The following is a 13,930-nucleotide window of genomic DNA, read 5'->3' as shown; positions in this document are numbered from 1 at the left end:
ATAAATGTAAAAGATTAGTTTAAAGAAAAAAACAAAACAGTAACAGAATGTTGTAAGAAATTCAAAATGTAAATGTATTTCTTTTTTTTCAATAAATGTATTTCTTAATTAAAAATTAAAGAAGTGGGAGACAACCCACTTGGGACCCCCTACTGTCCCTTTCTCAGATAGGAGCTTTCTTTCCCTCAATAAATATATTCTGCTCATAAATAAATAAAACTTAAAATTAAAATTAAATAAGGGCCGGCCAGACAGCTCAGCAGACTAAAGTGCCTGCTTAGGCAGAGCGCAGCAGCCAGGCATGGGTGCCGGCCCCGCCCCTGGGGCACGCTGAGACAGGGATTGAGACTGGGCATGGTGGCGCACGCCTGTAATTTGCCTGAAAACAGGCAAATCACTACAAGTCCAGTCTACTAGTGAGACCCTATAGACCCTGTCCTAAATACATTAAATAAATAAATAAAATTAAAGTTAAAATTAAAGAAATAAGCAGGCAAGAAGAGTTTGGTGTAGGCCCCTGCTGCCTAATGTGACCATGACAGGGGTGTGTTGAGCTTGTGCCCTGGCCGCTGGAGGGCAGGAGCATGGCTAGGGGCAGAAGGAAGCCTCTTAATTTGTTTGTTTTGTTTTGGGGAGGTTGGGGGGCGGGCGTTGAGACAAGGTCTTACTATGTAGACCAGGCTGAACTCACGGCAATCCTCCTGCCTCAGTTTCCTTGGTGCTGGGATCAAGATGTGCCCCCCGACTCAGAAGGAAGCCTTTTAATTGGTCCATTCGTCAGCGGATTGATTGATCCAGCAGAAGAAGAGACCAGGACTTGTGCTCACTCTGGAACCGCAGAGCACTTCTCTGTTAGCGTGGGACGGTGGCTGAGAGACACCGCAGGGCCCGAGAACGTGCGGCACGCCTAGGATGCTCAGAGCTTATCTGCGTGGAGCCCAGGAAGGCTGCCAGCAAGCCTGCCTCCTGCCTCGTCATGAAGATTTAATAAGATAAATGGAGGCTGAGCCTGGAGGATGGCCCTGACTACCCTGCAAGACTGCTAAAAGAATAAATAAATAAAAAGGGCCCAGGGGTCTCTAGGAGGCGCTGGCACAGTGGGCAGCATGCTCAGCAGCGTACGGTCCCCACCAGCGGGTGCAGCAGCTTGGGAGGCTTCTCTGCTGGGGAGGGCCAGGGCCCCAAGAGCTGGCACTGCCCAACCCAGACCCGCCACCCAACCACGCCTGCTCCTACAGGAAAGGAAATAGCCACATGACAGAGAGCCTGGGCCTGCAATTACGTCCCGCTCAGCGGTGACTCAGGGGCCGAGCGCCTGGTCAGCTCCGGAATGTGGGTGGGCCAGGCCGTGTCAGCGCACATCCCCCTCCACGAAGCCCAGGCCCCGCTCTCAGGCCCTGAGTGTGGACAGCAGGGAGCCGCCATCCTCCCCACCTGGTGCCTGCAGCTGGCTGTCTGGGGGCACATGTGAGAGCCCTGTCCTCACCCCACAGGTCCACATCCTGTGCCTGCCCAGAGCAGCGGGCAGGGGGCCTCTGCCCATCACTGTTCCCCTCCTGCTGTGTCCTGAAGGAACTGCAGATCCTGGCCTGAGGGTGTCTCAGCCTGGCTGGGGACTGGTCGAGTGGGCTGGATGTCTGCAAGTATTTTCTTATCAGGTTCTTTTTTGTTTTGGGTGGGGTGCAGGTAAACAGGGTCTCACTATGTAGCCCAGACCAACCTTGAGCTCCCAGCAATCCTCCTGCCTCAGGCTCCCAAGTGCTGGGATCACAGGTGTGCGCTTCCAGTGTGACTGTGGGCCTGAATCCCGGCTCTGCTGCTTCCCAAGCGCGTGACCTTGGCCATGGTATCCCTTCCCCGAGCCACACCTTGTAAGCTGGGCTGCTGGACAAGGTTGTCAGTAGCTCAGGGAGAGAGCAGGCTAGGCAGCCCACAAAAGGACTGGCGCAGGCAGTGCTCAGCCCTGAGCCCCCTCCCCTCCCCTCTTGGCCCTGCATGACTCTGAAGCAAACTTTTTTTTTTTTTACCTGAAATCAAACTCAGGACCTTCCCCTGGTCTGGCAGGTGCCGCGCTGCTGAGTGAACTCCTTGGCTCCCTGCACAACTCGAGGTGCTCAGCCACGGCCAAGAGGCAGAGAAGGCCAGCAGGACCCCCCAGGACTCCTGGAGGAAAGGTCCGGGCACCAGGAGACAGCGGGCAGGTGCCTAAAAGTCACCTTGGCTCCAGGGCAGAGCGCTCCATTCTGAGAAACAACCCACAGTGTGAAACAGAACTTGCATACATCTAAAAGAATACATTGCTGGGGCCGGGGAAATGGCTCAGTAGAATAAGCGCTTGACTGGCAATCACAAGGATCTGAGTTCAATCCCCGGTTCCGCAAAATAAATAAATAAATAAAAGAATACATTGCTATATCCAGAAAGCAGAAACAGAAAACCTAAGCTGGGTGTGGGTGCATACCCAGAATTCCAGCTGTTCAGGGAGAATGAGGCAGGAGAACTGCAAGTTTGAGCCCAGCCTGGAAGATTTAGTCACTGAGCAAGAACCCGTTTTAGGAAAAAAAAAAAAAAAAAAAAATTCAGGTAGGGTTTTACTCTGCAGTTCAGGTTGGCCTTGAAGTAACTTTGTAAGCCAAGCAGCTATCAAAGCGACCCTGCTGCCTTAGCCTCCTGAGTGCTGGGATTACAGGCAGGTGCCACCATACTTGGGGGTGGGGGAATTAAAGGTCTGGGATATAGCTCACTGCAAAGGTCCTGGGCTCCAGTAAAAAAAAGAAAGAAATCTGGGATAGATGTGTAGCTCAGTGGCAGCCCACTCACCCAGCGTGCCCGAGGCCCTGGTTTCCACCCAGCACTGCAAAAAAGTAATGTTTTAAAAGAGCCCGGCCCATTCCAGGCACAGGGTTGTGCACTACACGGGAGGCTGAGGCAAGAGGATGACCTGAGCTTGGGAGTTTGAGGCCAGTCATGGCAATGCAGTGAAAAGCTGACCTCAAAGGGGTTGCAGGAGGACCTGAGGACCTGGCTGTGATGCCGTGGAGCATGGTGTTGGAGGTGTCTGGGATCCCATCCCAGGAAGCAGAGAGGGAAACAAGGGGGTTGAGCAGGAACCAGAAGTCCACCCAGCACCGAGGCTCTCAGCTGATCTTCCAAAAACATGGATGTCCAAAAACACGGATGAATCCTTCAGAATAGCACGAGTTTGGAAGGAAGGCAAGGCGATGGGAACCAGCCCCACGAGGCTGCTGGGACAGCTGCTCAAAGCTGCCCTCGCCCTGGCTGGGATGCGGTCATGTGGGCGAGGGTGGGCAGCAGGTCTTCCTGTGCCCAGGTCACCCCGAGTCCCATTGGCTCAACTCGTCCTGAGCCCTGAGGTGTGGACCACGGCCTTTTTTTGTGTGTGTATATGGTACAAGGATTAGACTCACTGATCTATTGCCCCAGCCTTATTTTTATTTTTTATCTTGATTTTTTTTTTTTTTTTTTGGCAGAACTGGGGATTAGACTCAGGCCCTTGCACTTGCCAGGGAAACGCTTATTCGCTTATTCCACTGAACCATCTCCCTGGCCCTTATTTTTTATCTTGAGACAGAGTCTCATTGCATTGCTATGTTGCCCAGGCTGGACTTGAACTTATGATCTTCCTGCCTCAGCCTACCAGAGCGCTGGGATTACAGGCATGTACAAACACACCCACTTTCAACTGCGGCAGTCTTTTATCTTCCAGGAGCTTTGAGGATGAGTAAAATAGAGTGGGAAGTGAGGCTTCCCAGGAGGCTGGAGTGAATCAGCATTGTCTGGATTTTAGAAATAGCACTGCCCTAACTCACAGCCCCTCCCCGGAGTGGTCACGGCTCTGAGCGCATGAAGCCATCACGGGAGGGAGCCGTGGTGCTGCAGCCTGTCATCTCCTCACTGCCACTGAGAAGGCAGCCAGAGCTGAAGTGGCTTGTGCCCCGGCGCAGCTGAGAAACAGCGTGTTTTGAGCCAGGGTCTCAACTGTGTAGTTCAGGCTGGCCTTGAACTCACCATGTGTAGCCCAGGCTGGCCTCACATTCGCAGCAATCCTCCTGCCTCAGCCTCCCAAGTGCTAGGATTACAGGTTTGCACCACTATATCTGGCTCAGAGCTGGAAACCCAAGCTTAGTGGGTGCAAAGGTGAGACCCTCAAAGCATCGTGCACTTATTAAATGAATTACACGCAGGGAAGGAGCACCAGGCCAGGATTTCCTAACCCTTCTGAGGTCCCCACAGTGAGGATGGCATGGTCTGCACTGGGGCTGCTGGCAGGGAGGGGTCTGCATCCTAAGGCCTTAGGATGTGTCCTGCAGCAGATGTCCAAGGTGGAGGACTCAGCATCCTCATGGTCCCAGTGCAGACACGGAGAGGACCCGTGTGAATTCCCTGGGCCTTCTGGCCACCAGCCCTGACTCTCACCCCTCCTCCTGCTTCCTACCTGGGTTGCTGTCCACTCCTGGAAATTAGAGGTCATTGTTCTGAGGTGACCACAGGCCCCAGTCCACCCATCACCTGCAATCCAGTCCTGCTGAGGGGTGTCAGAAGGGAATAACGCCTGGCCAGGGGGAGCCAGCTGGGCACAGGGCAAGGTATGCAGCTACTTGGTTCCCACCTCCTGGTGCTGTCTCTGTCCCTTCCTGCCACCCCTGCCTGTGGGACTGATGCACTGTCCTGGAAAGGCCCACCAAGTACCATGTTGGGGACCGTGGAGTGTGGGTGGCTAGACCTTGAAGAGGGGGACATGTGTCGACACTATTACCCAGCCATGCCTAGAGACCCAGGGGGTGTGCACCCTGGTCACGAGAGGCCTGTTGTGAGGGGGGCCTTCAGCTTTCTGGGGTTACATGAACAGCTAGGAGGAGCTTACTCCCCACCTTCCCTTCTGCCTACGTTTGGGGTCCTGGGGTGGGAGTATGGGAGGTTGGCTAGCAGAGCAGGCCTGTGTCAAAGTTAAAGACTCCCCAGAACTGGGTATAGTGGTACACATCTGTAGTCCTAACACTTGGCAGGCTGAGGTAGGCTGGTTGTTTCAAGTTCGAGACCAGCCTGGGCTACATAGCAAAACCCTGTGTCCTACAACAAAGCAAAACAAAACACTCTGGGCTGGGGAGATGGCTCAGCAGAATAAGTGCTTGCTTGGCAAGCACAAGGGCCTGAGTTCAATCCCCGGTTCTTCAAAATACATACATACATACATACATACATACACCCCAAGACCACCACAACAATAAAAACCAAACAAATCTCCCACCCTGGCCCTGACCCCATCCATGTCCCCTTAGGAAGAGAGAGCGGGCTGCACTGTGAGGAGACATCACAATGCCTCACCCTGCAAGTGCCCCTCACTAGGCCCTCCCCAGAACTTCCATCTCACCACCGCAGAGGCCTTGCAAGGATGCTGAAGGTGGGTGGACAGAGCTGACTAAGGCCACCTGTCAGTTCAGGGGCTGGGGTTACTGCACCAGCCAGAGCTGGCTCCCAGGCTCCTGCGTCCTCAGTGGGCTTTCTGGACCCCTCAGGAGGAGGACCTGGTCTGTCCAGGGCTACCTCTCCACAAGGGATGACAAGGGCTAGGTGGGTTTGGGGGGACAGCATACTGAGGATGGGACCGAGGCCGCGCCATGCTCTGCAGGCTCTGCTCTCCTACCACTGTGCTACATCCTCAGCCCTTTGTAAAGTTTTATTTTGGAGACATAGTTGCCAGTCTGGGCACCAATATGTAGTCCTGAGTAGCTGGGACACAGGTGTGCGCCCAGCCGTGAAGAGCTACTTTACTGAGTGTTTAAGTTCTGGTAGTGGTGCAGAACAGCTCATTGGGTCCTCACTGTAACTGGGACAGTATCATGTTTGGCCCACTTTCTTGATAGGGAAACTGAGGTTCAGTTTGTAATTTTTTTTGTTTTTGTTTTTGTTTAGTACAGAGTCTACAGGGTCTCACTACGCGGATCGGACTTGTAGTGATTCTCTTTTCAGCCTCCCAAGCACCGGGATTACAGGCACGCGCCACCTCGCCCAGTCTCAGTCACCGCCTCAGGGAGCCCCCAGGGGTGAGGCCGGCACAGCACACTGGGGATCCAACCCCAGCCCCTGCCCCTGCGCTCTGCCTAAGCAGGCGCTTTAGTCCACAGAGCTATCTGGCCAGCCCTGGATATTGTAGTTTACCCAGAGATCCAGCAGCTAGTGAGGGGTGTCTCAGGCAGACTTGCTTTCCTCAGAAGTCCTGGGAAGCTGTGCAAGGCCGCAGGCTGTGTCACCTTGTGCTTCTGGTCCCCATATTTACCAGCCTGTGGGGCTCAGAGCTTGTTACCTCATTTCACAGATGTGGCAGCAAGGTGGAAAGGTGCCCGAGGTGGCCTGCCCTGAAGATGGGGCCAGGCCCAGAGGATCAGGCTCTAGGGGCCTCACCAGCTTCGTCACCCAGCACCATGGCGTCTGGGGACTTTCCACGTACAGCTTGGAGCTGGTGGTGGTGGCAGCTGCGTTGCCGGGTCCTGGTCCGTGCTAATACTGCGCATGCGCGAGAGCTGTGGGGTCGCCCTCCGCAGGGGTAGAATCCTGGAAGGAACAAACACGCTTTGACTTGTTTGTGTATCCTAAAGACCCTGGGAACTGGTGGTACACACTTGTAATCCCAGCTAATTAGGAAGCTGAGGCAGAAAGTTTGGAAGTTGGGGGCCCCCAACATAGCTCAATGGACTAAAAAATGCCTGCTTAGGCAAGCGCAGGGTCTGGGGATCAGTTCCCTGCCCCAGGGCAAGCTGAGCTGGCCACGGAGACTGGGTGCGGTGCCTCAGCTGAAAGCAGGAGGATCACTACGACCGATTGAGCGTAGTGGCCTGTAGTGGGACCTTGTACCAGATACGTAAATTTTTTAAAAAGGTGGGAAATCGGAAAGGTAGCCTGGGCAAGGTGGAGAGAACCTGGCTCGAAGTGAAAAAGCGCTGTGCAGGTAGCTTAGTCGTAAAGCAAATCCTTCTGGGTTGATCTGCTTGCCGGGGGTGCGGTGGGCGGGGAACAGCTGCTGGGCTTGGAAGAAGAAGAACAATTTTGAAATGCAAAGTGGAGGCTACAGGTACAGTGAGATGTCACATTCTAAGAAATGCAAGGTTAGGTAAAGTTTCACTGTGAACATCATAGTGTTCTTGCCCAAACTGAGGGGGTTATCTATGGTGGTGTTACTATGGAATCTCACTGTTTGCCCTTGAAAGTTGTGATTGTGCCGTGCACAACCCGTACCCTTGAGCAGGAAACACAGGAGCAAAGACGGCCTGCAGGAGGGGGAGGTCCTTGCTAAAGCTGGACTGGACAAATGGTTTGCAAATCAAATTCAAATGGCTGCCTTAAGCTGGGAGCCCCTGGGCTTTCTTTTGTAAGAGGGCAGGTACTGCCCTTCCCTAACTCGCAGCTGAGGCTCTGTGTCCCCAAGGGTAGGCTGAGAACAACAGGGTTCCCCTAGTGCTGGAAACTGGGGGGACTGGAGTACAGCCGGCCTGGTCACATGGAGGTGGATGGCCACAGACAGGGCTGGGAAGGCCCTACATAAAATAACACCTGCCCCTTAGCTCAGTTCTTTAAGTGGCTGCTTCAACAAAGCAGTCAGGCTCAGGTTGCTGTGGTTCGATCCCCACAACACAAACCTGCCCTGAAGGCATTCAGAAAAAAAAAAAAAAAAAAAAAAAAAAGACACCTAGAACCTGGGAGATGGGGTTGGGTTTAGGGTGAACTAGACTGTTGGTCACGGGTCAGTCCAGAAGGGGGTAGCAGAGCAGGAGGTAAGTGGCAGGGGCAATGGGGGCCCCACAGAGGGGTGGGTGTCAAGCCAGGGTAGGGACACACAGTCACAATGCTGGGCATTCTGCAGTGGAATGGCAGGCAGCGGAAGGCTGGGCACCGGACTAGAATTCTGGTGAGCTGAGCCCACATCTCGAAAGCCCCGCCTTTCTCAATGCCTTGGTGTGCGAGGCTGCTATGTCCAGGGTAAGGAGAGGCTGCTGAGCCACTAACCAGCCAAGTCCCCGGGAGACCCAGTGTTCCTGATGAATGAGAGAAGGCTGCCAGGGCGGGAAAGCCTGGTCATGAGAGGGGAGACTCCCCTGGCGAGGACACAGCCTGGAGGGGAGCATGGCCTGAGTCAGAGCCCCAAGGAAGGGAAGCTCTGAGCTTCACTTTTTAGGTGGCAGGGAGCAGAAGATGTTTGGGGGAGGAGCAGGGTCTGAGGGCCCAGCCATTCATACAGAAGATGAGCCGGGTGTGATTGTGCGTGCCTGTGGTCCTAGCAGGAGGCTGCAGGAGGATCATAAATCCAACCCAATGTGGGGTATTTAGTGATGGAAGGGGATTTAGATTCATCTCAAAATAATTAAAAAAGAAAAGCTGAGGATGTAGCTGAGTGGGAAGGCCCTGGTTCAATGTCCAGTATTGCCAGAAAGAGAAGAAAAGAAAGTGAGAGAGAGAGGAAGGAAAGAAAGAAAGAAAGAAAGAAAGAAAGAAAGAAAGAAAGAAAGAAAGAAAGACAGACGGAGACAAATAGAAATGCAGGATAGAAAAGCAAGAGGCTGAAGGAGAGGAGGGGGGACTACTAGGAAGTAGGGTGGCAGGGATGGGGAGAAGGCCCAGAGGGGAGGACAAGCGCAGCCTCCAGCTGCAGGGCAGGAGCTGAAGGTTTCCAGCCTCTGCAAGCCCACAGTGCCCGCGTGGACATGCCGAGGCCACAGGCTGGGGACAGCAGGGGCCTGTGGTGGCACCGCGTCCCAGCTGCCCCTCCTGTCCTCTCCTCAGAATCACCCCACGCCGGCCCATGGGTCGAAGACGTCGCCGGGCCCAAAGGTGAAGCCCCCATGCACCCCGCTGGCCCGGGCGTGGATGCAGGAGCGGGAGCAGTCGCTGGCAGCCGCCTACGTGCCTGTGGTCCTGGGTCCCCAGGGGCAACTTCTGGGCCCGCTGCGGGCCACCTTCTACACTGCCCAGTACTCCAACTCGCTGAGCCCCTTCTACACCTTGCAGAAGCCCACCTGCGGCTACCTGTACCGCAGGGACACTGACCACACCCGCAAGCGCTTCGACGTGCCTCCCGCCAACGTGGCCCTGTGGCAGTCCTAGGCCGCCCAGAGAGCTCTCTCCCCATGGCAGCGATTAAACGTTGGCCTCCTCTGCCCCAGCATCCGAGTAGGTGGCTGGGGGAAGGTGGTAAACTGAGGCCGTGGGGCGTCGCATCACAGGGTCAGGTCCAGGGGCCCAGACCTGCAAGTACTTAGCGACCCCTGGCGCCCCCTGGAGGCCAACTGCAGTAGTGCAGCCGCCGGACTGGCTCTTCAAGAAGCGCACCGGGGTTCCCTGGATATGGCCAGAGTGGAGTCGCATCCCCGGAGGGAGCAAGGCCTTCCAGGACCCTGAGGTGTCGCTAGGAGAGTGGGGACAGCCGGTAGCCCTGGAGTCAGGCTCCGATTGTGTCCCCTCACTGCCCTCTACAACCCACCCCTACTTACCTCCATCCTCCTACCCTGGTGGACTCTTGGGTCTGAGAGGGAGCCCTCCAGCCGAGCATCTCCCACCGGGTCTTCCGTAGGACTCACGTCTCCGCCCTGCACGGTTGCCCGAGGCTGGGGAGGACCCCGGCCCCGCTGACCTGGCGTCTTGGGGGTCCCTCCCCCCTCCAGACCCTCCTTAGGTGCCAACATCGAAGTTGTATCCAGTCCCCCCGCCCTGGAACCGGGGATTGAACTAAGGCTCTTGCGCCTGAGCTATCTCCGCGACCCCCCAGTTCTTTTATCTCATGTAGAAAGGGTGCGCTCCACTCACTGCACTGGGGAGCCACTGCACTACGCTGCCCTACGCTTTGCGGGGCGCTAAGAGACCACAGCCTTCCACTCCCAAGGCTTCTGCCAAACGTTCCCTCAGGCATTGTCTTTTGAAGCTCAGGGCTCCATCAGCCAACGATCCCCCCACCCAGTATGGGGGATTGAATCCAGTGTCTTCGCACTGAGCCACAGCCCTAGGCCATGTATTTTGAAATAGATCTTTGCTAAGTTGCCTAGACTGAGCTTTAAAGTGCAATCCTCCTGCCTCAGCCTCCCAGAGTCCTGGTGTCACATGAATGCTCCACCATGCCCAGCTTGAGTAGGTGACATCCCATAAGACACTCTTGGTCAAATAAAGATGCAGATATATCCTGGAGCCAGAGATACAGCTCAGCAGCATAAGCGCCTGCCTGGCAAGTGCAAGGTCCCAAGTTCCATCCCCGGTACCACAAAACAAAACAACTCCTGGCTGACTTGGTGGACCAAGCAGGCAGCAGAAGCAGCAAACTGAAAGGTCACCGGAGCCTGCGCAGGACATGGCCTTGAGACCAAGCATGACCTCCCGGTGACACATCTGAGGAAGGGGCTCTGCCACCCATCACATTGAGCAGGGAGAGTTTCTCCCCTGGCCGGGTGTTTGCTGGGTGTTCAGACAAACATGGCGGCCCAGGAGACGCCTTGAAATGTCTGTATATCTGAGTGGCTGACCGGGGGTCGCTGGCTTTACAGCATCTAGAACTAATACAGCTCAGACACAGCAAAGCTGTGTGGAGGGGAGGAGGAGAGATGGAGGTCTTCCCATGCACGGATGATACCCACATGGGGGGCTGGGTGACCAGAGGGGGACGGAGGAGCTGCTGTCCCCAGGCCCCTTTACCTCCACATCGGGGGCCTGGGAGGGCTCCGAGGGACTCAGGGAACAGTTGGGCCCAAGCAAATCCTCCAAGATGGGTCCCAGATCCCCACCCCAAATCCATCCCACAGGAGAGTATAGGTGAGATAGTCTTGGTCTGTCTGGGTTTGAGCTCACAATATGGACCAGGTGGGAGCCAGGGAGATAGCTCAGTAGAATAAGCGCTTCCCTGGCAAGCGCAAGGGCCTGAGTTCAATCCCCGGTTCCGTCAAAAAAAAAAAAAAAAAAAAAAAAAGACAATATGGACCAGGCTGGCCAAAGACTTTCAGTGATTCTGCCTTAGCCTCGTGAGTGCTGGGATTACAGGTATGTGCCACCATGCTTGATAACTTTTTATGTGTACTTGTGGCTAGCTCAGCCCACCCTGGGGGCGTGCTGGTGTGGCCCTGGGTGCCGGGGATCGAACCCCAGTCCCTGTGCACTTGCCTAAGCAAAGCGTTTTATTTTATTTGTGTTTTTTTTTTGTGTCGGAACTGGGGATTGAACTCAGATCCTTCCACTTGCCAGGCAAGCGCTTATTCTACTGAGCCATCTCCCCGGCTCCAAGCAAAGCGCTTTAGACCACTGAGCTATCTTGCCAGCCCTTGACAACTTTTTTTTTTTGGATAACCTTTTTATGCCTGTAATTCCAGCACTCAGGAAGCAGAGGCAAGAGAATCATTGGGAGTTCAAGACCAGCCTGGGCTACAAAGTGAGCTCAAGGTCAGCACGAACTGCATCGTGCGACCCTGTCTCAAAAAAAAACCTCAAAACAAACACAATTTTTTCTTTTTTTGTGGAGAGGTACAAGGTCTCATTACACACTTCAAGTTGGCCATGAACTCACTATGCAGCCCAGGTTGGCCTTGAACTGGCAGCGATCCTCCTGCCTCAGCCTCCCAAATGTTGGGATTACAAGTGTTCGCCACCATTTCTGGTTGTAAGCAAGTCTATCCACTGTGTCTGGGAGCCAGATCAGAACATCATGAATTCCAAAAACAGGATAAGCAGGGCACACGGAAACCGCAGGATCAGAGCAGCTACTGGCTGGCCACCCATGGGTGCTAAGTGGGATTAGGAGATCGCCAGCTGGGTGGTGAAAACCTCTCCCCCAGCTCAAGGCCATAATCTGGGGAGCTGCTACTCTGGATGCAGCCCTGCTGCCAGGGCTTAGCGGAGACTTTTAACATTGGGCTCTGGCGTGCCTAACCCAGGCGCAAGCCAGCCCCCCTCTCCTCTGGCGCCTCGATTGGTCCTCTGGGTGCAGAGGTCCCAGCTACCACACCATCCTCACGTGGCTGCCTCTGTCCAGCGTGGGTGCCAGCCTCCCAAGGCCGGGCCATGGGCAACGTGGTGGAGGGCAAGTCAGTGGAGGAGCTGAGCAGCACCGAGTGCCACCAGTGGTACAAGAAGTTCATGACCGAGTGCCCCTCGGGCCAGCTCACCCTCTACGAGTTCCGCCAGTTCTTTGGCCTCAAGAACCTGAGCCCGTCAGCCTCCAAGTACGTGGAGCAGATGTTCGAGACGTTTGACTTCAACAAGGTGGGCAGGGGGCTGCCTGGGGTGAAGAAGAGCAACAGGGACCAGAGGGTCCCTGGAAGAGGGCTCTGTTTATAGTCATTTGGGAGCCAGGTGTTTCCTTCCTTCCTTCCTTCCTTCCTTCCTTCCTTCCTTCCTTCCTTCCTTCCTTCCTTCCTTCCTTCCTTCCTTCCTTCCTTCCTTCCTTCCTTCCTTCCTTCCGGCACTAGGGACTGAACCCAAGGTTTTCACATTGAGCTAAACTCTCAGCACTTTTTATCTGAGACTGGGACGGAACTCGCAGTCCTGCCTCAGCCTCCCAGAGTGTTGACATCATGGGCGTGCATCCCCACGCCTGGCTAGGCGGGGAGACCTTTGAAAGCAGAGGCTTGGTTTATCCAGTGTTCCTGGAGCAACTGTTTCCCTCAGGAGTGCATCTAGTCCCTGCCCTGCCTTTGCTTCTGGTGGAGACAGAGGGATCCGCAAAGCAGATCAGAGGCTGAGTTTGGGGGCTCCTCTGCCCCTTCCACAAGACATGTATCTCTGTCTCTGAAACAAGTGTGACACTTCCAAAGGGGGTCACTGAACACCCGGTGCTGGTGCAAAGGTCTGCGCAGCTTATGAAGACAAGGGAGGAGGGCGGAGAGTCATGCTGTCCTGGCCAGGGCAGGGCCATCTTACCATGCCCTGTGGGTGCTTTGACTAGGAACAGGCAGGGCTGCCTGGTCACTGAGGGCCAAGACATCCCAAATCCAAGCACCCAGGGACCCAGCTTGACTTTCCTTGCCTGAGTTGAAGGCCACACAGCAGGAAGGCAGCCTGTGTGACCTGGCCCTGTCAGGTGCATCCTCCCGAGGAGCCAGAGGGGGTGGGCAGGGGAGTTTGAACCCTGTCTCCCATCTCAGCCGCAGCTAAGCCACCGTGCCTGCCCTGGTGGGTGGCACATTGAGATACTGGGTTTCAGCAGTAAATCTTCCATTTATTTAGAACAACTCAGGCAAGTGTTGTGGTAAAAGAATCCAGATCCACGAGCCTAGTTCTCACCCTGCTGTCCCCTCACCTGATAGGTAACATCAAGTGTGCCTGGCCATGTGCCTCTGGGGATAGCTGGGGCCACACAGCTATTTAAAACTCCCTAATATGTAGGGCTTAGGAGCCAAGCAGATTAAGAGCTTGGAGTCTGCAGTCCTCACTCAAGGGCAGCATCTGGGTCCCCAGGACTTTCCTGAGGGGAAAGGGGCAGAGATCAGGAGGGTGGTGTCACCAAGCTGGACCCCAGTGCCCTTCAGGGGACATTATGACTTTAATCCTAGCTACTCAAGAGGCTGAAGCAGGAGAATCACAATTTCAAAGCCAGCCTGGGCAATTTAGACTGTCTCAAAATAAAAAAATAAAAAATAAATTTTTTTTAAAGGGCTGGGAAGTAGCTCAGTGTAGAGCTCCCTAGTATTCTTCCTCTTCTTTCTTCCTTCTCCTCCTCCTCTTCCTCCTCTTTTGTATTTTTAGTACAGGGTCCATAGGGTCTCACTACGTAGATCAGACTTGTAGTGATTCTCCTGTTTTCAGCCTCTTGAGTGCTGGGATCACAGTCTCAATTGCGTCTCAGTGCACCCCGGGGTTGGGGCTGGCACGGCAGGCGGGGATCAAACCCTGGCCACTGCGCTCTGCCTAAGCAGGCGCTTTAGTCCACTGAGCTATCTGGATG

At 54.8% G+C, this 13,930-nt stretch overlaps 1 protein-coding gene across 1 annotated transcript in view; it reads left to right on the top strand.

Annotated features, from left to right (window-relative positions):
- The window catches only part of Guca1a (guanylate cyclase activator 1A), a 22,811-nt gene that overhangs the window by 4,492 nt on the left and 4,389 nt on the right, over positions 1-13,930 (top strand). The window contains exon 2 of the mRNA XM_004624143.2: positions 12,020-12,249. Coding sequence (XP_004624200.2) covers positions 12,020-12,249 — 230 coding nt within the window. The remainder of the gene's footprint in view (positions 1-12,019; positions 12,250-13,930) is intronic.

This window comes from Octodon degus, unplaced genomic scaffold (genome assembly GCF_000260255.1).
Source record: "Octodon degus isolate 3935 unplaced genomic scaffold, OctDeg1.0 scaffold00005, whole genome shotgun sequence".
NCBI classification, from domain to species: domain Eukaryota; kingdom Metazoa; phylum Chordata; class Mammalia; order Rodentia; family Octodontidae; genus Octodon; species Octodon degus.
The sequence above is the reverse complement of the archived record's forward strand: the minus strand, read 5'-3'. Positions and strand labels throughout refer to the sequence as shown.